Source organism: Phalacrocorax carbo, chromosome 24, assembly GCF_963921805.1.
Source record: "Phalacrocorax carbo chromosome 24, bPhaCar2.1, whole genome shotgun sequence".
Lineage (NCBI taxonomy): Eukaryota > Metazoa > Chordata > Aves > Suliformes > Phalacrocoracidae > Phalacrocorax > Phalacrocorax carbo.
This window is the reverse complement of record NC_087536.1, coordinates 426,552-451,423: the sequence shown is the minus strand read 5'-3', so window position 1 is coordinate 451,423 and position 24,872 is coordinate 426,552. Positions and strand designations below refer to the sequence as shown.

Below are 24,872 nucleotides of genomic sequence, written 5' to 3'. Positions count from 1 at the left end.
CGCAGCCCAAACCCAAAAGCAATTATGGGCGCTTACGTGTGCCCCTGGGTCAGAGCCCGTCACCCGGCCTTTGCCCCGGCACGTCTTGGTGTTAAAAGCTGCTGAGATGCCGGCAGCGGCATCCTGAAGGTGCTGAGGCAGGGGACGGGGAAGGGAGCGGAGGCTGGGAGACATGGGGACGGCACGTTGGCAAAATGCCTCTCCGGAGTGGGGACGGGGGGGGGGAGGTGGCAGGGGGGACGCTGCCGCAGGGGGAATGGTTTGAGATGACTCAGCCAGCGACGGGCTGCAGCGAGCGGGGGTGGGGGTAAGGTGGGACCTTTTGACCTCCTGGGACCCCCAGCCACCCTGGGACCCTTGGCCACCATAGGACCCTCGGCCACCCTGGGACCCTTGGCCACCATAGGACCCTCAGCCACCGTGGGACCCTTGGACACCATGGGACCCTCGGCCACCATGGGACCCTCAACTACCCCAGGACCTCCAGCCACCCTGGGACCCCCAGGTACCCCAGGATCCTTAGCAGTCCCATGACCTACAGCCACCATGGGACCCTTGACCATGCCAGGACCCTCTACCACCCCATCTACCACCTCCCAGCCCCATCCCACCTCTGTGCTCCCCCATACTGCTCGTTCCCCGGTTCCTGGGGACACGGGGGGACCCCTGCCCCCCTCCATCATCTCCCCAGCTGAAGCCTGAAGCCCCGAGGAGACAAATCCTGACACTGTCACTGGGGCCAAAGGGGAGGTCCCGGGGGGACTCATCAAACCCAGCCTCACACTCTAGGGGTGGGGTGGGGGGTTCAGCCCCCAGTTATTTTGCCATTGGAGGACGGTGATGGCTCACGGGTGGGTTTTGCACCACCCCCGTTGCCCCCCAAAGCCCGCGGGATGGGGATGAAATGCTGCTGGATTTTTTTGGGAGACCCTCCTGCCTCCGCATCCCCCCTGCTTGTCCCACTTTAGGGTGACCCCGAATGCGGAGGAAGGCTGGAGGAAGACCTCGGAGCAAAGCCTCTATAGGAGCAGGGAAAGGGGAGCCCTTGAGGGGGGGAACTGGGAGGGACACCCCAAAAATCCCCCGAGCACCCCACTCCCCACCCGGGAGGCGGCATGGCGTCACCCAGAGGCTGGCAGCTGGCTCGGGGCTGGGCTCCGGGGTGGCTGGGGGGTGGGGGGGAGGGTGTCCCGGGGGGGCAGGGGCGGAGGGCTGGCGGGGGAACACACACGACCTGCAAATGGCCCATTAGCACATACTGGGGGCATCGAGCTCTGCGGGAGGGCGGGGCTGGGCGCAGCCTGGGGAGGGGCATCCGCGCCCCCTCCCGAGAGCAGGACCTGGCCACCTCCTTCCCCCCCCTCCCCGACCACCCCCGCGGATTTCTTGTGACCAAGGGGCGGCTGGCGCAGCCTGGGGGGGCTCCGAGCCCGAAACTGAGGCACGGGGGCGGGGGGGGCGGGGTGGCAGAGTGGGGTACGTTGGGGGGGGGCTGTCCTCGTTTCCACCCCCGCTATCACCCCCCCCGCGGGAACGAGACCACCGCGCCGGGGGGGGGGGCGCTCACCCCTACGGGGGGGACATTCACCCCCAGGGAGGGGGTGGGGGAGTGGGGGTGCTTTTTTAGCTCAACAGCAGAAAAAAAGCAGTTTCGGTTTGGTGTTTCTGTGTTCTTGCCTTAACCCCACCCCTTCCCTCAGCACCTAATTTTTGGGGTGACTCTTCTGGGGGGAGGAAGAAGAGGGACCCCCCCAAAGCCCAGCATGGGAGAATCTTTGTCCTACAAAAATACTCCACTTTCCGCACACCAAACTCATGCGTTTCCCGAAAAAAATCCCCAAACAACAGATTTTGGTAAAATCGCGGCGCATTTGCACCCCAAAAAGCTGCGGGCTTAGAGCTGCTGCGGCGCTCGGAGATCCCCGCCCGCCCCCCGGCTCAGTCGGGAAATGCGGGGAAATCCGCGGAAACGCGGGGTGCGGGACCCCCGGGGGGGGCGCGGGGGCCATGCGGGGTGTGGCCGGGGTGCCTGGGGCGCGGGGTCGTGGGGACGCCCCGGGACGGGGGACCCCAAGAACCACCCGGGGATGGGTCCCCGGGGCCGGGCTCGGTGAGGCGCGGGGCGGGGCGAGGGCGGGGCCCTTCAGGGGCGGGGCCGTCCAGGGGCGGGACATGGCGGTCGGGGGGCGGGTACTGGGCGGGGCAATCCAGGGGCGGGGGTGTGGCGTGGCGATGTGGGGGCGCGGCTTGGCGGTCCGGAGGCGTGGCGTGGCGGCTAGGGGGCGTGACCGTGCCTCTCGAGGGCGTGGTAGTACCCATCGGGGGCGTGGCTATACCGCTCAGAGGCGCGGCGTAGCAACCCGGGGGCGTGGCTCCCTTCCGGGGCGGGGAGTAGCGGGGCGTTTCCGGGGCGGGCACGGTAGTGCCCGTGGGGCGGTCCCGGGGCGGTGGGCGTGGCCGGGCGGCGGCGGCGCGGGGCGGGCCGGGAGCGGGCGCTGCCATGGCGCTGAACCTCAGCAAGAACGGGCGGGCGCTGCAGGAGGCCTACGGGCGGGTGGTGGCGGCGGGGAGCCCCACCGACTGGTGAGGGGCGGGGGGGGGGGTCTGGGGGTGTGTGGGGGGGTGGGGGTGTAAAAGTGAAACTGGGAGGTGGGGGGGGGTCTGGGGGTGTGTACAGAGGAGGTCGGGGCTGTGGGGGTGTCTGGGGTGGGGGGCGGCCTGGGGGGTCGATAGGGGAAGGTGTGGGGCTGGGCTGGTGCCTGGGTGGGGATGGGGGTGGAAAGGGTCCGTTGCAGGGTGTGGGGGTGTCTGGGGGGGATGCGGGGTGCGTGGGAGGGGTCAGAGGCGTGGGGGTGCCTGGAGTGGGGGTGTCTAGGGGATGTGGGGGGGATGCACAGAGATCAGGGAGTGGGGGTGTCCGTGGGGTGGGTGTGGGGCGGATGGGGTGATGGGGGGTTTATGGGTGGAGCAGGAAGTACCTGGGATGTGGGGCAGGAGGTGTGGGGGGCCCTATGGAGCTGCATGCATTGGGGGTGTCGGGATGCCTGGATGGGTACTGTGAGCATGGGGGAGTTTTTGGGGTGCGCTGCAGCGGGTCCAGAGGAGTTGGCGGCGCAGGAGGGGAGATGCTTATGGGGGCTGAGGTTTGGGGTGAGCGTTCCTCACGGGGCTGGTTAAAACCTCCGCTTCTGGCTTTATTTTAGGGCTCTGTTCACCTACGAAGGCAACAGCAATGACCTGCGAGTGGCCGGCTCTGGAGGTGAGCGCGTTGGGGACCGTCCCCCCTCGCCTGGCACCGCCGGCTGAGCCTGGGGGTGTTCGCAGGGCTCAGCGCGTGAGGTCTGCCTGGCTTTTGTCACTCGGTGCTTCTGGTGGCATCCAGCCTCTGCCTGGAACGGCTCCGGCGGTGGGAAATGGTGCTCCCTCGCCCCTCCGTAAAGGCCACCCTTTATTTTAATCCCCGAGCCTGTTCTCGACCCTCGGCACTGGGGAGGGGAGCCGCGGTGGTGGGATGAGGGCGAGAGCGCACGTCTGGGAGCTCCAGGGTGTTTGAGGCAGTTTCTGAGTGAGGAAAATGAGTCTCGGTGGCAGGTGGGAGAGGCGCACGCGTGACTGCCTTCTCCTTCCCTTTTGCTTTCCTCTTTTCCAAAGTTTGGGTCCTTGTACCCCTTTGTAATCCTGAAGCGTTTTAGGTCCCAGCCGGCTGCAGCACAAGATGAAGGAAGGCCCACGAAGCGCTTCAGAGCCGGTTTGCTCAGGCTGGCGATTCCAGCTTGCTGCTACTGAAGTGCCTCATCTTTGGTTTCCACCTTCCTGGGGCTTTAAAAAATTTTTTTTATCCGGCTGCCGATTCCCACACACCTGCTCTTTGGTGCAGAGCTAAAGCTCGTAGAAAGCAACGCATCCAGGCAGGTTCCTCTGTTCTCTAGATTTGCATCCTGCAGCGCCCAGCTGTATTCCCTTGCCTTTCTCATTTGCAAGTGTTTCTCACAGCCCATGAAGCTCTCGGTGACCATGGTCAGGTGAGATGTTTCTCGCAGCTTCGCAGGGTCTGCCAAAGCCCCTCTTGGGGGTGGTTCGGTGCTGGGGCCTTTCGTTCAGCTCTTACGGGGCCGCGGGGAGCCTTGGGGAGGCTGCAGAGGATGCGGCTGCCTGAGTGCCGAATCCGCGCTATAGAGAGGCTGCAGGGACCGTCGGTGGGGCTGAGACACGGGTTTGCTGCTGTCAAAGAGTCGGGGTTGTATGGAAAAGAAATCTGGATTGAGGGCTTGCACAGCGCTCAGCTCCTTGGTGAGTTTTGTGTGTGAATTAAAAGCCCCGTGTGGATTTTATGCTGGACCCTACTCAGTTAGGCACAGCATAACTCTGCCGCTGTGTGTAACCGGGGCCCTGACCTCTCCACAGAGCTCTGCTCCTCCCAGCACTTCCCTTTGTGTCCTTCCGTGCCTGCTGGCGCGGCGTTAAACATTGACCCGGCAAACACCCAGCCCGGGGCCCACCTGGCGCCCGGCGAGGGCTCCCGGCAGCCGACCGGCTTCAGGCTTCCACCTTTAAACTTTTCTGCCGGGCTTGGAAACCACCGTGCCAAATTTAGAGCCAAAGCATAAATATTTAATAGCGGAGAAGAAAACGATCTCAGGTCCTGCTGCAGTGCAGAGCAAACCAGGCAGGGCTGTGCAGTTGCTGCCAGTGTTTGATGGTGAGCAGTAGCTCATTTTCCACTTCTCAGGGGTCAGACGCACCGAAGTAGGAGGAATCGCGGTCTGTGGGAATTTTTTTAAAATGAGAGCACATGTTTTTGCATTTTTCCTCCTTTTCTGGTAGTTCTTTGCCGTATGCTTTCCGCGAGAGCCGTGCCGCGGTTTGTGGGGCAGCGTAGCCCTTTCCATCGTTCGCCCGTCTTGCACAACCTGCTGAGCCTTGCACAACTGGTTTTTCCCCTCTGTGTAGAGGTGGGCTCTCCTCCGTCGCCTCCGAGCTCGTAGCTGAGAGCGGCCCCTGCAAAGCCCTGCCTGGAGGGGCCCCGGGGGTTTAACACCAGTGAGGAACGCGTGAGGGCAGGAGTTTCCCGTTGGGTGGGCGAATGTGACCTTACCCTGCGCCAGCGTCTCGGTTTCGTCTCTACTTCCCATTTGACGAAGCAGGGCTCGTCACAGCCGCCGCCAGATATAGAAGGTGGGACGGGAACAAGGCGTAGCCAGTTCCTCCTCTGCCACCGCTGCTCTGGAACCTTCCGATCGTCATCGAGCAGTTTTCCAGCGGCGGAGGTGTTTGCCAGAGACCTCGCAGTGTGGTTTCATGTAGGAACCTGTGGGCAGAGTTTGCAGCCGCCTGCTCTGGTTAAGGCCTCTAACTAGTCTGGGGCACATGAGCATCTCCTTTCCCTTCTCTGTCGTCGCTTGACTTGTGTTATGGCCCCGGGATCTTCGCGTACGGGCAGTTGTGCTTGTCGCAGCAGAGGTCTGAGGAAGAGAAACCGGTGGCAAAGGCTGCTGGGGATGGGGGCATGGGTGAGAGCGGGCGGAGACTCGGCGCCCGCGCAAAGGAGCAGGTAACGGAAGGACTGGGGCAAACATGAGGGGTCTGAAATACTCTTGGTGTAGGACAACTCCACATCTAACGGGAATAACCTCCGGGAAATAAACAGCCAGGAGGCTGCAGCCTCGGCAGGCTCGGCCATTCCCACCACGCATACGGGGTCTCCTTGTCTCACGCCCTCTCGTTTCTCTCCCGGGACAGATGGTGGCCTGGAGGAGATGGTGGAGGAGCTCAACAGCGGGAAGGTGATGTATGCCTTCTGTAGGGTGAAGGATCCCAACTCTGGCCTGCCCAAATACGTCCTCGTCAACTGGGTGAGTGGGGACTTGGGGGGCACCGGGTGGGGGTAAATGACTCTTTCTCCCTTCAGTTCTCTCTGGAATCGTAGTTGCCAACTGCTAGGCAGCCAACGCGATGAATCCCCTCTGCCAAGCTGCAAATCCCAGGGCGTACCTTGCCCACCACTGTGGGTGCGTAGCCCAGACCCCGTGGGCACGGGCGAACAGGGGCCGGGAGGATTCACTTGCCCGTTGTATCTCTTTGGCCATGCTGCCGGTAAACGGCTCTGAACCCACCTAGGATGAGCTGAACGAAGCGCCCGAGGATCGGCAGGAGCCTGGAGCTCTCGTGGTGTGGCTGTTGTCCCTGGGCAGGAGGCTCGCCGTCTCCCTCTGGGCATCGCCTGCTGCAGAGCTGGGTCTTTGTCCACGCAATAAGGCCTCCCTGTGGCCAGCGCGGATGATTTGCAGGCGTAGATCGAGGTGCTGCGGTTTTATGCACCAGCCTGGGATGGGCCTCTCGGGTAAGCAGGTGCCGACGGTTTCTCTTTGCAGACTGGCGAAGGCGTGAATGACGCAAGGAAAGGAGCCTGCGCCAACCACGTCAGCACTGTAGCAAACTTCCTAAAGGTCTGGTCCTCTTCTCGCCGCGTCCTCCCCGGGTCAGTGGGCTCCGGGCTAGGTCGTGGCCGCAGAGAGCCTGCGCGGCTCACGCTGCTTTTCGGGGTGGTGCAGAGGGGTCTGTTTGCAGGACCGTGGCCAGGGGAGGGTGGGGAGTGCTGCCCTGGCACTCCCTGCGCTGTAGGTTAGCCCAGGCGTACGTGTCAGAGGCTGATGTGCAACACAAACCTCTTGTGGTTGAAAATAGCTCCAGAGACTGCAGAAGAGGCGAAACAAGCCTCTTTTTCCCCCAACGAACATTTGTGTTCCCAGGGTCGTGTTCTGCTAGAGTGGCCGGGGACCTCTCTCACCTTTTCCTTCCCTCGAGAGCTGCGGGAGCAGCGTGGTGGGTTTAGTGGTCCCTGGAGTCTCCCTCTCACTCCTGTGCTGGCTTTCTCCCTGCTCAGGGGGCTCACGTCACCATCAACGCTCGCGCGGAGGAGGACGTGGAGCCTGAACTCATCATGGAGAAGGTCGCCAAGGCCTCTGGGGCCAACTACAACTTCCACAAGGAGAGCAGCAAGTTCCAGGACTCGGGCCCTCAAGCTCCCGTGGTGAGTTTGCTCCACGGGGGCTTTGCCGGTCCTTCTGGGCTCACAGGCAGGCACGGGCAGAGTCCAGGACCACCATCACTCTGTGGCGGAAGGGGGTCCCCGTGCTTTGACAGGGCTGTGGAAGCACTGACGATTTTTGCCCAGGGCTTGTTCCTCCCTCTGGCTCATTTCAGAGCGAATCAGGGCAAGAGCATGGGTGGTGGCAGGGCTGAGGTGCCGAACAGAAAGCCTAAGCTCTCCTCTCCATAGGCCCAACCATTTTTTGTAAGCAGGACTGATGCCCCCCAGTTCTATTCAGGTTTTTAGAGACACAAAATCTCCAGCTTTTAAAATTTGATTAGAGTATCTGTGAGGCCCAGGGCTTCTCCAGGGCTGTGGGAGGGAGCAAGATGTGTTGCTGCAGCGGCATTTTGACCTGCTTGCAAAAGAAAACTGAGGCTTCCCCCGGCGCTGTGGAGTGTTGAGGCCAGAGATCTCAGCAGCTTCCTTTCTGTCTGTGCGGAAATGTTCTGTACGAAGGTGGTCAGCCCTTCTTTAAACTCTGGGGCGAAGCATCAGGTTGCAGTAACTTAAAAAGTCACAGACTCTGCTGAACACGGGACCGTGCTGGTTTTGCTGTTGTTTTCTATCACAAAGCGTCTCTTTATTTTTTTTTCTTCATGGTAAATATCTTCCGTTGACCCTCTCCACGCAGCCTGCCGGCCCTCAGCGTGTGGGGCTGGGCACCCTCTGCCAGGGGAAGGCAAAGGGGCTCCGGCCGGTCCCGTAGCAGCAGGAGAAAGCCGTCAGAAAGCTGCGGGAATGCATTTCTGCAGAGGAATGCCAAAATTGTGATTGCTCAGTGACTACTGCTCACACGTCCCTTCTTCTGCCTCCCCCCAGGGCTCTGTCTACCAGAAGACAAACGCGATGTCTGAAATCAAGAGAGTCAATAAAGATAATTTCTGGGCCAAAGCTGAGGTGAGTGCTGCTGCTTCTCTGCAGCAGCCAGGCACGAGTGGGACGAGGCATTTGGATGTAGCTGGTGATTTCTCTCTGTCTGCATCTTCCCTCTCTGCCACGGGCTCTCCTGCCCGGAGTCAGGGATGCAGACCTCTGGCAAAGTGGGGGACGGTGGATGGGTCAGAAAGCAGCACGGGACTGGGCTGGCTGCAGACGTCCTGCTGCCTCGGGGCGCAGGGGGAGGAGGAAGTTGGGCTTGAAGAGCAAGATGCTTTTTATTTCACCTTAATTTGGCTCAGGGCTGCTGGGGCAGGTGCAGGGGGAGAGGGGTGGGCTCCAGCCCAGCTCCTTGTGAATGGCACAGCCCGTTTGGGTGAGGGGGTTGGTTTTTGACCTTTCTGAATGTGCCTCTCCAAGGCTGAACAGCAGGGCAAGGCTGCTTTCTATTTGCTTCCCGTTCAGGTTGCTTTACAGCAGGGTTTTGCAGTGGTTTAGCGATAGCGCGTGAACCTTGAGGCTGTGGAAGTGTTACGGGCGCCGCGTGCCCTGGGAGCTGCTGTGGCTGGGGGCGCAGCGCAGTGTGCAAAGAGCCGGGGGGTTTCTCGGAGCTGGCAGCGTTAAACCCACGACCTGATGTGTGTCTCCCATTAGAAAGATGAAGAAAACCGCCGGCTGGAGGAGAAGAGGAGAGCGGAGGAGGAGCGGCAGCGGCTAGAGAGAGAGCGTCGGGAGCGGGAGCTGCAGGAAGCGGCAGGGCGAGAACAGAGATATAAAGCAAGATCCAGCGAAATTGAAGCTCAGAAGTGAGTCCCTGCCGCTGGCGAGCGTTTGTAAGGATTCCCAGAGTCCGTCCCACTCATATGGGATCCCGTGGCTTTGCTCTCGGTGATGCTGTGTGCCCTTGTCACCACCTCCTCCGAGCTGCTGTCCCTGCTCCAGCCCCTGTGCTGCCAGCGGAGGGTTGTTCCTCAGGGAGTGGCACATTATGTCCGTGCGTTCCCCGTGGCTGCAATCGCTGCAATTCCAGCAGCTGCAGAGGGGATCTGCCTGGGCTCGCGCTGGGCAGGCTCAGCCTGGCCGCCCCACGGCACGCTGCCCTGGAGCACCGTGATCCACAGGTCCGATGCTGCCGCCGGCCCCCGCGCAGCCCCAACGCTGGTCTGCTCCCACCGACTCGCGGATGAGTTGTGTTTGCCTTTGTTCACCTTCCTGGAGCAGTGGCGGAGCTTTGGCCCGGCTGGTCTGGCTGGGTGTCCCCCAGCAAGCCCCTGGGGTGGAGAGAGCATCTTCTCCCTGGCCAAACCACCCACAAGCCTGGCTGCTGGTCCAGCATCGTCCGTGGGTCTCCCTGCCCGTGGATCCTGCCCCCAGGACCCAGTTCCCCCCTTGCAGGGTGCTTCCGAAACATGGCATTTCAACCTGTGGCCGCCGTTTCGTGGGCTGCCGGAGCTCCGGGCTGGCTGGTTGAGGCTCTGCGCCCCGCAGAGAGGAGGGGGTGTTGTGGGGACCAGCACTGTGCTGACTTCCTTCCTCTCCAAGCCCGGCATGACACCTGTTTGGTGGTGGAGCTCACTTCGGCGAGCAGCGATGGGCACTACCTTCCTGTTTTGAGCTTAGTTGGGGAAGTCTGCCCAGCCCCTCTTGTCCATGCCTTCGAAGGAAGAGATTTCCCCAGTTCGGTCCCACTATTTAAAGCAGCTCCTGCTGGTCTGCCCCTCTGTCCTTGCTGTTGCCACCTGCACGGCTCCAGGGGCGGCCTCTGGCTCCTCGTCTGGCCCCGGAGGCGAGGGGGAATGTCCTGCCTTTGGTCTTCCCAAGGAAGCAGAGCGCAGCTGCAGCAGGGTGAGGTTGCCGAGCCACCCCGTGCGGAGCAAGCCGCTCGTCCTGCCTGCTTCTTACCCCCGGTTTGTCGTTTGTCACCGCAGGAGGCTCCAGCAGCAGCAGGAGGCAGAGGACAGGGACAGGGAGCAGCAGCAGTGGGTGAGCTTCGTTGTCCCCCGTGGTGAGGTTTCTTCACACAACTCCCGTGATGGAGAGGGCAGGGTGCCGTGGTGCAGACCGCGCTGCGGGCAGAGGCAGGGGGATGCGCCTCGGGCATTGTCATGGCGTATGGGGGATGTGGAAAGACCCACGGACGTGCTCTGGCAGGAGGGGTGCCACGGGCTGGTCCTCCAGCTCTCTTGCTCCACCCTCGATTTTGTTGGATGGGCTTCGGTTTTGTTGGATCTCTTTATATCTCTGCTCCCGCTGGCCGTGTGCTCCTGACGGCCGGTCCAGCTGAGGCCTCTGGGGAAAGCAGAGCTGAAAACTTTCTGGAGAAGGTTGCCTGGGCACAGTGGAGGAAACCAAGTCCTTATCCTCAGCCCAGCAAACCTCCTGCATCTCCCTCCCAGATCCAGGGTGTTTCCCCCCCATTCACCCTCCATCGCCGTGTCTGTTCCTTGTTCCCATTCCTCCGGGCCTTGGGGATGGAGGGGGCTGGGTGGGGAAGGAGGGGCTTGGCTCCCACCGCGGCTGTAGCAGACCCTCTCTTGTGTTGCAGAAGGAGCAAGCCGAGGAGTACGAGGCCAGGCAGCGGAAGGGCTTCAAGAGAAGCGAATCGGTGGAGAAAGCCCAGGTACGCTGCCGGGAGCCCGAGTGCTTTGCTGGGGGGGCTGCGTCGGCGCAGCTCCCCGCCTTGTGCAGCGGTGGGGGGTGCTGCTCCCCATCTCAAGGCCATATTGCCTCGACCACGGGGTTTTGCTCCTCACCTTCACAGGAGGCGGCCTCGCTGATAGCGCAGAGGGCGGTGAACCCCCGGGACATCTTCAAGCAGAGGGAGAAGTCGGTGCCGGCGGACGCGGTAACGGCTTCCCAGCCAGGTACGGCGCGGGGCGCGAGGCCCGCCGCGGGTCGGGCAGCGCTCGCCAGCTCCCGTTCCCCGCGCCGGGTGAATCTGCGCACGGGGAGCCCCTGCCTGGGGCGGGCGCGATGCTCACGAAGGCACGCTCCTGCTGAGCGCGGGCTCACCCGACGCTTTTTGCGCTAAGGATGTTCCTGCGGGCTGCGCCAGGTTTTAATGGCCGAGACCAAAGTTTTCTGTACTTTGACTTGACTCATGAAGCTTAAATTTCATTTTTAAGGTGAAAATTATATATATTAATGCCAGAAAGGCACTGCTGTTGCAACCTGGCTGCCATAAACTCCACCTGATTTTTTTGCACTGGCTGAGCCAAGCAGGAGTGCGTGCCTTTAGAAGAGACTGATCTGATCTATCAGATAGAAACCAGTTGGTTGTAAAAACCAAAGCTGAAACTAGCCGAGGAAGTCGCTGAGAACACGTGATATCCCTGGATGAATGCCTCTTCAGCTCAACCTCCTTGAAAGTAGCTTAAACTGACTTGGAGCAAGCACTTTTATTTTGTGATAGGAGCGCAAATGCGCTTTGTGCGCAGGCAAACCATCAGTGGGGCAGGATGAAATCCCGCGTTGGGAAAACGTCTTTCTTGCTGTTTAAACATCACAGGGGGTGGGGGGTGGCTGATTTCTTAGGGTGAGAAATCCTTTGGGATTTCCCTTGTTTGTGTTAGTATTTGATGTTTTTCAGTGGAGGAAAGGAAGACAAATGCCCTGGCAGGGCTAAAACCCGCGGGCTAAGGGGAGGCTGGCAAGTCTTGGTGCTTATTCACTGCTGTGCTTGGGTAGGGCATGTCTAGTAACTCTCCTGCTTTGCTTTTGTTTGCGTGCAGAGGCATAGATGGGGGAGATAACAGCGAACAGTTTGCTCTCTGCCAAAGGGAAAGTGCGCTGGCTTAGAAGGCTGGCAGCAACCAGTTTGAATCGCGCCTCTCCCAGTTGCTGGTCCCAATGTCTGTGAAATCGAGGGTGCTCTGAAAATCACTGTGGAGAGCCTGGAGAGCAGGACCTGGGTGCTGGTGGCCTCCAGTGGGCCTTCCTCCCCCAAATTATGTCTTTTTCTTTTTCCTCGGCTGCAACTACTGCTGCAACCAGTAGAGAAACTGGTTTTCCACAGCCAGGATTAGAGCTGGAAAATCCTGCTTAGGAGGATAACTGAGCAGTGGGGTCCTAAGGCAAAAAGCATCCGACAACACCCTTCGGTGACTAACCCCTGGGGAGCCGTGGGGCTGTCGCCATGTGGTAGGAAGCCTTGATGCCTGCCTGGCTCCTGCAGCCCATTTGATTCCTTTCCCAGGCAAGCTTCGCAGCCCTTTCCTGCAGAAGGAGGTGAACTCTGTGCCGAGTCCTGCCTCTCCCGCCTCTCCTGCCTGGGACGTTCCCCCAGCCTCCGTCGCCCCCTCCTCTGCCTGGGGGACGCCTCCAGCCTCCCCAGTACCTGCAGCAGGTGCGTGGCTTCGCTTCCTTGCCGAACCAAAGCTTTTCACCTCGCCTCTCCAAGTAGGTCCCCAAAATCGGGCATGTTGAGGCCAGGCTCTGAGTTTCTGTTTTGTTTTCCCGTGCCTCGGCAGAGTGCGAGCGGATCTTTAGCCCAGAAACCTGCGGGCTTTGCCTCCAGCCGGAGGGGGCGGCAAGGGCTGAGCGTGATACTGAGGCCGGGGAAGGAGGAGAGTTATTGCTGCCTGGTGCAAAGAACTCTTTCTTCCCTCCTCAGACATAGCAGGAGGTTCAGCGGCCGAGGGGATGAGGACATCTCCTGGCTGAAAGGCTGAAATTCAGCCCCGTGGGCTGCATGCACACCCAGAGCCCCTCTCCCGACCTCCCGCTGCGGGGGCTTTGAGGCTCGCACTCAGACCTCTCCAAAATGCCTTCGAGACCCAGCAGAGGAGGCTTCCCCCCGCGCAGTGATTTCCCTCTGGGCAGCAGAGCGCGCTGGCAGCAGTTAGACGGGGCTGGGTTTCGCCATCCTGGTAAAGCCCAGGGGCTCTCCGTGTGCGGCGGGTGCAGGGCTCCGAGGGCTGGCAGTGCCCGTCTGCCGGGCATCGCTGCCGGCGCCGGGGTGGCGAGGCAGGGAGGGGGAGCTGGGCTATGAAGAGCTTTCTCTGCGTGTGGGGAGACGCTCTGTGCCCTTTCGGGTGGTTTGGGTGAGGAGAACAAGCCTGGAGGAGGGCTGGCAGCATGGGGAACGTCCCCCGTGCGCTGTGGCTGGCACGGAGGGGTCACCTTGTCCTTAAAGGGCTGCGTGGTTTCACGTCCCTGCTGGCTTGTCCCCAGCTCCCCAGGCTGCTGGCTGCCCTGTCCGGAGGCTGCTCCGGAGCTTTGCTTCAGGAAGGTGGGAGGTGGGAAACAGCCTCCAAGCTGCATTTTCCCGAATAAGTCCAAAAGTACCTGGTTAAAAAACAAACCCTTTGGGTGATTGCTTCAGTCGGAAACCGATTTTTCTTTGGTGGAGCAAAACCAGCTCTTTCAGAGCGGCTCGTTACTGCTTTCTGTCCCACCCAGCCCCGTGTCTGGGGGCCAGGAGGAGCTGGGGTGAGCTCCGGCCGTCCCCAGGCTGCAGCCACCGCTAGATGCTGCTCTTGGCCAGGGTCTCCACACCAAGCCTTCCCCGTCAGGTCTGCTGCTCACCACGGGGAGCAGCTTGGAAATGGTTCATCCCGAGCGAGCTTGTTCCTTTCCCCATCGGAGATCCGAGATGTCTCCCTCGTCCTGTCGCTCCCTAAACCCCTGCTTGCCCCGTGGCTGGGTTCGTGCTTGCTGGACCCATCCCCTCTGCAGGAGAGGAGACCCGGGTGACCTCCAGCTCACAGCAGGAGTTCGGTGGCACTTCAACCTGGGGCAGGGGCTGGATGAACGAGGGGACAGGGAGAGGTTGTGGTGACGGATATCGTGGTGATGTGCCGTGTTTTTCTTCCACAGGGCAAGACACGGGGCACAACTCGATGCTCCCGGCTTCCCACACGGAAGAGGCAAATCTGTACAAGGAGCCTCCCGAGCCCTCGGCCATCTACGAAGAACCGCCTCAGGTTGGTGCACGGGGGGAGGATAGAGGACCCCAGGGGGCGAAAGGGCACCCGGCTCTGGCCAGGATCCTCACGCGAGAGAGCACGGCTTTGGCTCGTTGTGGAGGACGAGCCTGGAACCCCGTTACAAGCGTCTCTTCTCTTTGGGTACAAACGCACCCTCTGGTGCTCGCAGCCCGCCTGCCGGGGCTCAGGTCAGTAGGAAACCGCGAAACCCCGGCGCTCGCACGGCGAGGGGACGCTGCTGCGTCCCGTCCCAGCGCTGAGCCCCCGTCACCCGTCCCGCACCCGCGCCCTGGGGCCCCCCGGCCGGTGCCGCTGCCCCCGGCCCGGCCGCCCGGGAGAGGGCAAGGGTGGAGCCTCGCATCGGCCTCTTTGCCAAAGCGCTTCCTCCTCCTTCTCCCGCTCCTTTGCGTGCCCAAAACCAGCGGAGCCAACAAACCCCAGCTATTCTTGGCGTGTCCGTCAGATTCTCCAGCATCTAATAGCAGGGTTGTGTCATGCTGCAGTATTTCCCTTGGAGATGTGGTGGCCGTTTGGTTTCCTGTTCTCTGTTCATCTGTCTTGTCCCCTCCCCTCACAAAACCATAAGCATTTCAAACGTAGTTAATTTTCTCATTTTCAAATTTGTCTGGAAGTGTCCAGCTGGTTAAAGACGGGCGGGAGATGGGCTGAGTGATCACCTCAGCCAGTGTGGAAGAAAAGTGAAAAGCAGCCAGCTCAGGTCTCAAAATAGTAACGAGAGAGAAATGCTTGGAAAACTGGAGCTGGAGCATGCCCAGCTTCAACAGGCATAAACGCAGGGGTGCCGAACCGCTGCAGGGAGATCCCAAGGGGTCGGCTGCCGGAAGGGCCGGCTGCCGCTGCTCAACGGTGTTTCTGGTTGCGATGCTGGCTGCCGGGCCGGAGGCATGGCAGGATCGGTGCCGGTTTGTGAGCCAAACCGGGGAGCCGGCCGCCTCCGCTCTCCGGTGCGAGGCTGGTTCGCGTGCTCGTCTCCTTTATCTCCTGGCAGAGACGCGTGGAGCCCTCAGAGCCAGTGTTTTCGCTCTGGGGGAGGGGGGTGGGGTGTTTGGGACCTCCCGCACTCAGATCTCCGAGGCTCTGGGTGTTGCACGGTGCTGTATTCCTCCCTCCCGCTGTTTTCTCCTGCAATTCCCAGTGTGCAGCCCTTGCGTTGGGCCGGCGAGGCCCCGGACCGCAGACCCCTGCTGCGGCTAACGAAGGCCAAGCTGCCTGGCACAGCGTCGCCCACGCCGGTAACTCCTCTCCTGCCCCTCTCCTTCCTGCAGGAACAAGCTGATGATGCCAAATATGACTACGCCGTTGAGTACCAGCAGCCGCTGGACCTGGCGGGGAAGGGGCTGTGCGCGCGGGCGCTCTACGACTATCAGGCTGGTAAGACCTGCAGCGCTCTGGGTTCCCCTCTGAGCTGGGCAGGGCTTTGCTGGGCCCAGTCTGCTCCCAGAGAGATGGACTGGAGACAGCACCCATTGTGCCGGGCGGTCCCACGGCAGGGTGATAGGTAGAGTGTTTTCCACCCAAATTGGAGCTGGAAAAGCAAGGAAGGAAGCTGATGGCTTCTTTTTTTTCCCCCCTAACATCTGTTTCTTGCTCGTCTCCCTGCCTTCCCTCCCCTGCCTCCTGCCTCGGAGCCTGTTTTACCCGGATATTTATATGTTCTAGTTTACCGGACCCCTGGCCTTCCCCAGCAGCAGTGGGGCTGAGCTGCCCTTGCTTTCTCCAGCCGTAAAAAACACCCGTCTGCCATGAAAGGTGGCTGTTGAGGGGTTTGGGCTCCAGCAGGACGCAGCCCCAGGGAAGCTGACCGTGCCAGACCCCTTCCTTCGCACAGGGGGTGTCCCTGCAGGAGGGGCGCGGGGGATCTCTGGCTCTGCTGGGGAGGGTTCGGCTTGGTTTTGACCCCTTCCCTCGCTCTGTCTCCTTCCAGCTGATGACACTGAGATCTCATTTGATCCGGAGAACATCATCACCAACATCGAGATGATCGATGAAGGCTGGTGGCGTGGCTACGGTCCCGACGGCCACTTCGGCATGTTCCCTGCCAACTATGTGGAACTGATAGAGTAAGGGGGCCGGCGGGGGCTGCAGGCACCAGAGCCGCTCCGTCCCCCCGGGAGCCCTTGGCTCCAGCCTGATTCTTCCAAACGATATGTGGCTTTTATTTCTTCTTTTTTTTTTTTTTTTCTCTCCAAATGAAGTGCCATTGCCCTGCTTCCTCAGCAGCAGGGCTGACCCAGGCGCTGCTCTCCTCCGCCCTCCCCCGTCCCCCGTAGCTGGCCCTTGGTCGGGACAGAGGGTCCGATCCCACCCTGAGCCCCTGCAGTGCTGATCTCCCCCTCCTCCCTCTGGTTTGGAGTGTGAATCCTCTCCCAGGGCCGAAGGAGGGGATGCCCCTTATGGGGCATTTTCAGGGAACAAGTTGCCTCTCCCCCCGCGCTCCCTCCAACCCCGTGGCCTCAGAACCGGTGTGGCCACGATGGAGAAACCGCTTTCCCCGTGTCGGCTCGCTGATGAAGCTCGCTGGATTGCTTTTAGCATCTCGCAGGGTCTAACACCACCTAGAGAGCCGGAACCCGGCTCCCCAGCGTTGCCCCCGCCACCCCCTGAGCACCGGAGAGCTTGCCACCGCAGCTGCCACGAGCGGCCCTCTGTTCTCCCGGCTCGCCCCACCAGAGGGGTTTTCTCTGCACTTCCCTCGCCCCAAACCATGCTGCCGGGGTTTGAATCGGGTGTGAGCAAGCTCCCTCCGGAGATTAAACCAGGCCAAAGTGGGTGGTTTGGTTTTTTTTTTTTCTTTTTTTTTACCCAAACCTGTGAGCGTGGGATCCCTCCCCCCCCATCACCCCAAATTCACTGTGAACAAGGAAGAGCCCAGCTGCCACCTTCCCCCGCCTCATTGGGTTTCTTGGTGTTGCTTTAGAAATAGGAGGAGTTTGGAAATGCTGCCGGCCCCGGCTTGCCCACCACTCCTGCGGGTGCTGGGGGACACGGCGGCTCCTCCGAGCCCGCTCCTCCGGGTCCCGTGGGCTCCTTCCCCACCCCTCGCTCCTCCCGCGCTGTCCCCATCCCTCCTGGCAACAATAAAAGGGCTTTTCTTTGGTGATGGCTGCGGCAGGATCCGGCTGTGCTGTCCCAGGCAGCAATTGGGGTGAAATGCCGGTGTTTGGGTGCGGGGCCGGGAAGAGCTCACGTATTCCTAACGTCAGCCGCAAGCACTAAGAGACCTTTTAATGAGGCGAAGCTGAGCCACGTGTGGGAATGACCACATCCTTTTGCAACAGGGCATCGTGACCAGGCTCATGCTCCAGAGGGGGGAGCGAAGGCAAGGAAGGATAATGATGTAAATCATTAGCTCCAGCACTAATTACGTGAGTCTCGTGAGGGAGGTTCGGTCAGAAAAGCAGCCAGAGGCAGCGGCCGGCAGAAATGAGCAGGCAGCGACGGGGGTCCCGCAGTCTGGGTGACCCCGGGTGTGCAGAGGGGCTTTAGGGGTGTTTTGGGGAGGATGTGGGGACACTGAGGACATCAGGAATGCAGGGGGTGGGGGCACCGGGGACAGGCGGACAGGGCGGCTGCAGGGACACCGGGATGAGAGGACCGTGGGGATGCAGGTACCAGGCGTGAGGGACTCTGGGACGTGAGGACATGGGTGATTTGGGGACGTGGGGACGCTGGAGACCAGGGCTGGCAGCCAGGTGGGTGCCACAGGCCATCTCCCCCTGCTTCCAGCCGTGTTGGGCCTTGAGCACAAGGACCAGGGCTCCCTGGTCACCTTGGCGCCCATGGGTGCTGCCAGGCCCTGGGGACATCGTACAGCAGCGAACGTCACCGCATGGGGCAGAGGCCTGGTGTACTCGTGACACAGGTGTCCCCGCAGGATGCTGCGTGGGGCGGCACCAAGTCGGGGTGCTGGGGGCACCTTCCTGCCGCCGCCACGGCCCCTGCGCTGCCATAGCCCTGCCCCAGCTGCGTCCCCTCCCTGTGTCCCCCCCGGCGCAGGGCTGGCGCTGCGGCCAGAGCAGAGGCACAGGACTTGGCATTGACCCCTTTATTTGCCGGGGCCTGGGCACGGGGTGGGGGAGACGTGGGCATGGGGGGTGGCGTGGGCGTGGCGTGGGCGAGAAGGCGATGTGAGCGTGGGGGCGGCACGGGCACGGAGGTGATGGGGCACGGAGGTGGCGCGGCGTGGGCACGGGGGTAGCGTGGTGGGGAGGGCGTGAAGGTGGCAGAGGTACGGCAGCAGCGAGGGCGGGGAGACTTGGCGCAGCGTTAGTGTGGCCGTGGCATGGGCACGGGGAGGGGAGTGACGTGGGCACGGGGTGGGCAAAGGCAGGGTTATGGGGCTGGGGCTGCGGAGGGCGTGGACATGAGGATGGGAATGAAAGGGTATGGTTTGGGCAAAGGCATGAGGATGGCACAGGAATGGGGATGGCGTGGGCTTGGGGATGGAGAAGGCACGGGGATGGCAAAGGGATGGGAGTGACATGGGCACGGGGTGAGAAAAGACACGGGTGGCATTGGCTTCGGCATGGCACAGGGATGGTATGAGATGGCATGGCCTTGGGGGTGGCACGGGGATGTGAATGATGTCGGGATGGGATGGGGATGGGATGGGATGGGGATGGGGCTGACACTGATGTGGGGATGGGGAGGGCACCGTCCCGGGGACAGCAGAGCAAGGCGCAGGCATCGGCAGGGAGCTGGCACAGCTGGCACAAGCCTGGTGATGCCCTGGGCCGGGCGCTGGCCCCACTGGCACCCACTCCCTCACTTCCAGCTGGTGAAGAACTGCTTGAAGAGGGGCGTCTCGCGGCCCTGGGGCAGGATCTCCACCTGCCGGGACAGGAACAGGGAGGGGACGGGGACCGGGACAGGGTGACCCCTGCCGTGCCAGCCTGTGGGCGTGCCTCGCTGCCCGCACCCACCTGTGTCTGGGGCGAGCGGCCCATGCGGGCGATGACCTCCTCGGCCACTTTCAGGGCCGCCTGGCGCTCCTGCTCGTTGGCCTTGTGCCCTGCGGACGGGGACGTCAGAGCCATGCTGGGGACGGCCCCTGACCCTGCATTTCCCCCCTGTCCCCACGTTTCCCCCCCGTCCCCGCGTTGCCTGCCCCGTCCCCGTCCCCAGGCACCTTTCCAGACGTAGACCTTCCCGCCGGCGCCGTTGTCCAGCACGAAGCAGTCGTCAGAGCAGAGCAGGCTCTGGCTGAAGGGGCTGCTCGCGGCCACCTGGCTCAGGTCCATGCGCCCTGTTGCATCTGACACCTGCCCGCAGCCGGGATGTCACCACAGGGCCACCCTGGCGTCCCTTGGCCGCGCCCAGCCCCGCATCCCCCCACATAGCCACTGCCCAGCCCCATATAGTCCCCAGGGCCACCGTGGTGTCCCCTGGCCATGCCCTGCCCCATAGGGCCCCCAGGGCCACCACGGTGTCCCCCAGCCATGCCCGGCCACAGGACCACCATGGTGACACTCAGCTATGTCCAGCCCCAGGGCCACCGTGGTGTCCCGAGGTGGCCTTGCCTTGTAGAGGACGGCTGCCCCCGCGTTCCTCTGATCGGCCACGATGTCCTCCTCGGGGCTGCCCTCCTGCAAGGTGGGCTTGGGGCCCAGCACCTGCCGCGTGCAGAGACGGGGGGTATCACAGAGCTATCCCCCCCCGGGGACACTCGCATCCCCCTCTCCTCCCAGTGGGGATGGGGGGGTGGCCACGGCGCACCTGGAGCATCTCAGGTGGCTCCTCGCCATCCACCACGATCTCCAGGCGAGCCTTGCCGCCCCGCTCGCTGTCCCGGATGGCCGCGGCCAGCTCCTGCGCCCGGCTGCGCTCCAGCACGTTGCACCTGGCCCCGCACCAGACGAAGAGGGTCTGGGGACAGGGGGAGGGACAGCGGTGACGGAGCCATCCCACCTCCCCCGGTGGCCCCTGACCCATCTCGCCCATGTTGAGGATGAAGCGGCTGCTGGGGTTGAAGCTGGCCTGGGGAGATGCCCCGATGGGCAAATAGACACCCCGACAGACAGACAGACACCCAGATGGATAAATGGATGCCCCAATGGACGGATGGACACCCTGACAGACAGACAGACACCCAGATGGATAAATGGATGCCCCAATGGACGGATGGACACCCAGATGGACAGAGAGATGCCCCAACAATCAAACACACCTATGGATAGGGGGACGCCCCAACTGATTGCTGGGCACCCCGAGAAACAGACATCTCTGAGGACAGACAAACACCCCTATGGATAGACAGATACCCCCGTGGGCAGCTGGCTGCCTGGAAGGACAGGCAAACAGCCCAACAGACATACTTAGGAGGACAGACAGCCATCCCAATGGATAGACACCCAGAAAAGCAGGCAGACACCCGTAGGGATGGACGGACAGGCTGACAGACAGACACCCCGCAGATGGACACCCAGAAGGACATTCCAGGCGAGATGGCTCGGGGGGGGGGGGGGGGGGACAGGGAGAGGGGGAGGGGTGACGGGGCCGCTCGCAGCCCTGCCCACCTCGCCCAGGTCGAGGATGAAGCAGTCGCCGGTGTTGAAGCTGGCCCAGGCCAGGCTCCGCTCGCTCGCCCGGATGTTCTTCTTGCCCTTCACCTGGTAGAGTTTGCGCACGGGCCCGGTGCCGGGGCGGGTGGGCTTGAACGCCGAGTCCACGCCGCCCTCCTGCCGGCACGGGGGTGCTGAGCGCCTGGCAGGTGGGGCACAGCACCCGGCAGGGGTGCTGAGTGCTTGGTGGGTGCCCGGCACCCAGCGTGGGCGCTGAGCACCCAGAAGGGATGCTGAGCACAGGGTAGAGGTGTTGAGCCCCCAGCAAGGATGCTGAGCACCCATCGGGGAGGCTGAGCACCCATCGGGGAGGCTGAGCACCCCTCGGGGAGGCTGAGCACCCCTCGGGGAGGCTGAGTACCCAGCAGGCATGCTGAGCACCCATCGGGGAGGCTGAGCACCCATCGGGGAGGCTGAGCACCCATCAGGGAGGCTGAGTACCCAGCAGGCATGCTGAGCACCCATCGGGGAGGCTGAGCACCCATCGGGGAGGCTGAGCACCCATCAGGGAGGCTGAGCACCCATTGGGGAGGCTGAGCACCCAGCAGGGAGGCTGAGCACCCATTGGGGAGGCTGAGCACCCATCGGGCATGCTGAGCACCCAGCAGGGAGGCTGAGTGCCTACTGGGGATGCCCAGCACCCACCAGGGGATCCCACATGCCCAGTGGGGAACAAGTGGGGTGGTGGGGGTGCTGAGCACCCATCCCAGATGCTGAGTGCTCAGTAGGGATGCTGAGCACCCACCAGGGATGCCCAGCACCCATACCTGGTAGGTGATGCCGTGGGGGAAGTACTCCATGAAGACGTCGGACTCGTTGCCCTGCACCTCGCGGTGCGTCACGGGGCGCTCGCCCAGCAGCGCGTTCAGCTGGGTGGAGAGGAGGGCGCAGGCGCCCTGCTCATCCCGCGAGGAATCCCGGCCTGTGGGGTGGCAGCCAGCGCTGAGCCCCCCCGGACCCACCGCCACCCCCTCCCCGGACCCCCAGAGGTGGCTCACCAATCCAGAGGTGGAGGTGGGCTCGCTCATCCGGCCCGTTGTGCAGCACCAGGTAGGCATCCCCCGAGAAGAAGACACCCCACGTCGCCTTGGGGACCTCCACGGGCTGCAGCTTCTCCACGCGCCAGATGTGCAGCCCCGGGCGGGTGGCGGCGGGGCCGAAAGGGGAACCGCTGCGGGGCAAGGGGTGGCATGAGCCCGGGGGGGGGGCGCTGGGGCTGGGGGTGCTGGGGGGGGTGGTGGGGGTTGGTACCTTTTGGGGAGCGCCGTGTACATGGCGTCAGGGTGGTGGTGACGGGTGGGGCAGATGGACAGATGGACCTGTGGATGGAGGGATGCCGTGAGACGGGCAGCACAAAGAGATGGGGAGCCAGGAGGTCAAGGACACCCCGGCAGGGAGATGGACACCTTGATGGACAGACACCCCAACAGGACAGGTGGACCCACTGATGGACAGATTGACATCCAGAAGAAGAGACAGATGCCCCAACAGACACCCAGAAGGAGAGATGGACACCCTGACAGGTAGATGGACACCCCACGGACAGACGGGCCCCCAATAAATAGACACCCAGGAAGACAGACAGACACCCCAATGGCCAGATGTACCCCAAAGTACAGCTTGACCCTCAGGACAGACAGACACCCCTACAAACACACGGGCACACCGATGGATAGGTGGAACCTGGAAGGACAGACAGAGACCCCAGTAGGCGGGTAGCTCCAGGACAGACAGATGGACACCCCCAGAGGCACATACCCCTCGATGGACAGACAGACACCCCAAAGGACACCCCAATAGGCAACCAGACACCTGGATGGACAGATGGACACCCCAAAAAACACGCCTCCCCCCCGAGACAGCCACCCAGACAGACAGACGGACACCCCCGAAAGCAGGACAGTTCCTCACTCAGGTTGGTGGCAGCAGGCCAGGGCAGGACAGACGGACGCCCCGACAGCCGCAGAGCCTCCTGCCAGCCACGGGACACCCGGAAGGCGGCGGCGGCAGGAAAGGGTGGGGCTGGGGGGGGAAAGGGCCTGGCCCCATGTGGCCTCGGGTGGGGCCCTGAGCCCTCGGAGTGGGGGGCTCCGAGCCCGGCCACCCCCACCCTGCTGGGAGCTCCCCAACCTCCTGCCCTACCCCTGCTGGGACCCCTCCCTGGGACCCCTCACCCCACTGGGAGCCCTCTCCCCTCTGGGACCCCCACCCTGCTGGGAGCCCTCACCCTGATGAGAAACACACACACCCCCCCCAGGGCCCCCACCCTGCTGAGACCACCACTGTCCTGGGACCCCCCGTCCCCTGCTGGGACCCCCCACCGTGCTGGGACACCCCCCACACTCGGCAGTCCCTCCCCTCTGGGCCCCCCCCCCCCACAGGGTCCCCTCTCCCCTCCGGGACCCCCACCCTGCTGGGCCCACACGCACTGCTGGGGACCCCCTCCCGGTCATTTCTGGCACCCAGCGTCACCCAGGGCACCAAGTGCCTCCCATGGGCCACACCCCCATGGGGGGGGCGTCCCAGTCCTCTGCCCTGCCAGGGGCTGGAGTGGGTCTGGAGCAGGCTGTACTGGGAAGCAGTTGTACTGGGGGGGCACTACGGGGGGCTGCATGGGGAGGGCTGCAGCAGAGGCTCACTGGGAGCTGCACTGGGAGGCACTGGGAAGCCAGGGCAGGGGCCTCCCCCCAGCTCTCCGCAGGCCCCAGCCGCAGCATTGCTGGGAAGTGACTCACGGCCGGGGGGGGGCCACACGTGTGACGAGTGCGGGGGGCCTGAGCCTGCCACGTGGCCCCACCGGCCACCGCGCGGCCCGGGGAGCCCGGGGGACCGGGGCCGGTGGGGGGCACCAACGCCCCCCCCGGAGCGCTTCGGATGGCACCCAAGGGGGAGGGTCGCAGGGAGCCCGTGGGCCATCACCAAGGTGCGCGAGGTCTCACGCACAGTGCGTGTCCCACGCGTGTCCCGCGGGCGGCGTGTCCGCGTGTGCAGCGCCTCAGCGCGCTGCCCTGTGCGGGGGTGCGTCCCCACACGCTGTGCCTGCGGTGTCACGCGTGCAGTGTATGTGTGGCGGGCGCGCCGCGTGGCATGCTGCGCGTGCAGTGCCACGCACGCCGCCCGTGTGGCGTGTCCCGCCTGCAGCGTCACGTGCGCAGCACAAGTGTGGCCTGTTGCACGTGCAGCGCCGCGTACACGCCGTGCGTGTGGCGTGCCGTGCGTGCCCTGCGTGCGTGCCCCGCGGAGGTGCTTGCGTGCAGCGTGAGCGTGCGCGAGGCCGCGGCGCTGAGCGCGGCTCTGCGGGCCCGGGGCCGCGCACACGGGCGGTGCTGCGGTGTCGCGCCCGCGGTGTGGGTGCAAAGGGGCGCAGCACATGGTGCCGCTGCCCGCGTGGTGCCAGCGTCAGCGCCCGTGCAGCGCTGGGGCGGTTGCACGGTGCCGGTGCCGGTGCCGGTGCAGTGCTGGTGCCAGTGCAGTGCTGGTGCCAGTGCAGTGCTGGTGCCAGGGCACTGCCAGTGCCGGTGCAGTGCTGATACTGGTGCAGTGCTGGTGCCAGTGCAGTGCTGGTGCTGGTGCAGTGCTGGTGCCAGTGCAGTGCTGGTGCCAGGGCACTGCCAGTGCCGGTGCAGTGCTGATGCTGGTGCAGTGCTGGTGCCGGTGCAGTGGCGGTGCCGGTGCAGTGCCGGTGCCGGTGCAGTGCCGGTGCTGGTGCAGCGCCAGTGCCGGTGCAGTGCCGGTGCTGGTGCAGTGCTGGTGCCAGTGCCGGTGCAGTGCTGATGCTGGTGCAGTGCCGGTGCCGGTGCAGTGCCGGTGCCGGTGCAGTGCCGGTGCTGGTGCAGTGCTGGTGCCAGTGCCGGTGCAGTGCTGATGCTGGTGCAGTGCCGGTGCCGGTGCAGTGCCGGTGCTGGTGCAGTGCCGGTGCTGGTGCAGTGCTGGTGCCAGTGCCGGTGCAGTGCTGATGCTGGTGCAGTGCCGGTGCCGGTGCAGTGGCGGTGCCGGTGCAGTGGCGGTGCCGGTGCAGTGCCGGTGCTGGTGCAGTGCTGGTGCCAGTGCCGGTGCAGTGCTGATGCTGGTGCAGTGCCGGTGCCAGTGCAGTGCCGGTGCCGGTGCCAGTGCAGTGCCGGTGCCGGTGCAGTGCCGGTGCCGGTGCAGTGCTGGTGCCAGTGCAGTGCTGATCCTGGTGCAGTGCCAGTGCCGGTGCAGCGCCAGTGCCAGTGCAGCGCTGGCTCCCAACCAGCGCCATGCCAGTCCCCGTGCTGTACCAGTGCCCACGCAGTGCTGGTGCTGGCGCAAGTGCTGTTCCCCACGCGGCGCTGGGCCCCTGCTGCTGAACCCCATATGCTGCCAGTGCAGCGCTGGTCCCCAGCCAGTGCGGGTCCCGCTCAGTGCTGGTGCAGT

General features: G+C 63.4%; 2 protein-coding genes across 4 annotated transcripts; one reads left to right on the top strand and one right to left on the bottom strand.

The window, feature by feature from the left end:
• Positions 1–2,448: 2,448 nt before the first annotated feature.
• Positions 2,449–17,017, top strand: DBNL (drebrin like). Of its 3 annotated transcripts, XM_064472485.1 has the most exons (14): positions 2,449–2,583; positions 3,204–3,259; positions 5,740–5,852; positions 6,372–6,446; positions 6,884–7,030; positions 7,913–7,990; positions 8,624–8,775; positions 9,898–9,952; positions 10,515–10,589; positions 10,731–10,833; positions 12,165–12,314; positions 13,787–13,893; positions 15,183–15,288; positions 15,842–17,017. In XM_064472485.1, the coding sequence occupies exons 1-14, from the start codon at positions 2,501–2,503 to the stop codon at positions 15,979–15,981; spliced, it is 1,440 nt and encodes a 479-aa protein (XP_064328555.1). In that variant the 5' UTR covers positions 2,449–2,500; the 3' UTR covers positions 15,982–17,017. The 3 variants fall into 3 exon arrangements, with proteins under 3 accessions (XP_064328555.1, XP_064328556.1, XP_064328558.1); XM_064472486.1 differs by lacking the exon at positions 12,165–12,314; XM_064472488.1 differs by lacking the exons at positions 2,449–2,583; positions 3,204–3,259 and adding an exon at positions 4,625–4,699.
• A 956-nt stretch (positions 17,018–17,973) lies between these two features.
• Positions 17,974–22,591, bottom strand: CAPG (capping actin protein, gelsolin like). The gene is made up of 10 exons (XM_064472489.1): positions 22,389–22,591; positions 21,729–21,796; positions 21,476–21,648; positions 21,245–21,399; positions 20,433–20,594; positions 19,633–19,782; positions 19,437–19,529; positions 19,046–19,178; positions 18,840–18,928; positions 17,974–18,747 (listed from the first exon to the last, which is right to left on the bottom strand). The coding sequence occupies exons 2-10, from the start codon at positions 21,749–21,751 to the stop codon at positions 18,682–18,684; spliced, it is 1,044 nt and encodes a 347-aa protein (XP_064328559.1). The 5' UTR covers positions 21,752–21,796; positions 22,389–22,591; the 3' UTR covers positions 17,974–18,681.
• Between the last annotated feature and the right edge of the window lie 2,281 nt (positions 22,592–24,872).

Coding starts and splice junctions, on each gene's coding strand:
- DBNL (XM_064472485.1), top strand. CDS start 2,501: ATGGCGCTGAACCTCAGCAAGAACGGGCGGGCGCTGCAGGAGGCCTAC. Junction 12,315..13,786: donor CTCCCCAGTACCTGCAGCAG/GTGCGTGGCTTC, acceptor TTTCTTCCACAG/GGCAAGACACGGGGCACAAC. Junction 15,289..15,841: donor GCTCTACGACTATCAGGCTG/GTAAGACCTGCA, acceptor GTCTCCTTCCAG/CTGATGACACTGAGATCTCA.
- CAPG (XM_064472489.1), bottom strand. CDS start 21,751: ATGTACACGGCGCTCCCCAAAAG. Junction 21,649..21,728: donor TACACGGCGCTCCCCAAAAG/GTACCAACCCCC, acceptor CTTGCCCCGCAG/CGGTTCCCCTTTCGGCCCCG. Junction 21,400..21,475: donor CCACCTCCACCTCTGGATTG/GTGAGCCACCTC, acceptor GCCACCCCACAG/GCCGGGATTCCTCGCGGGAT.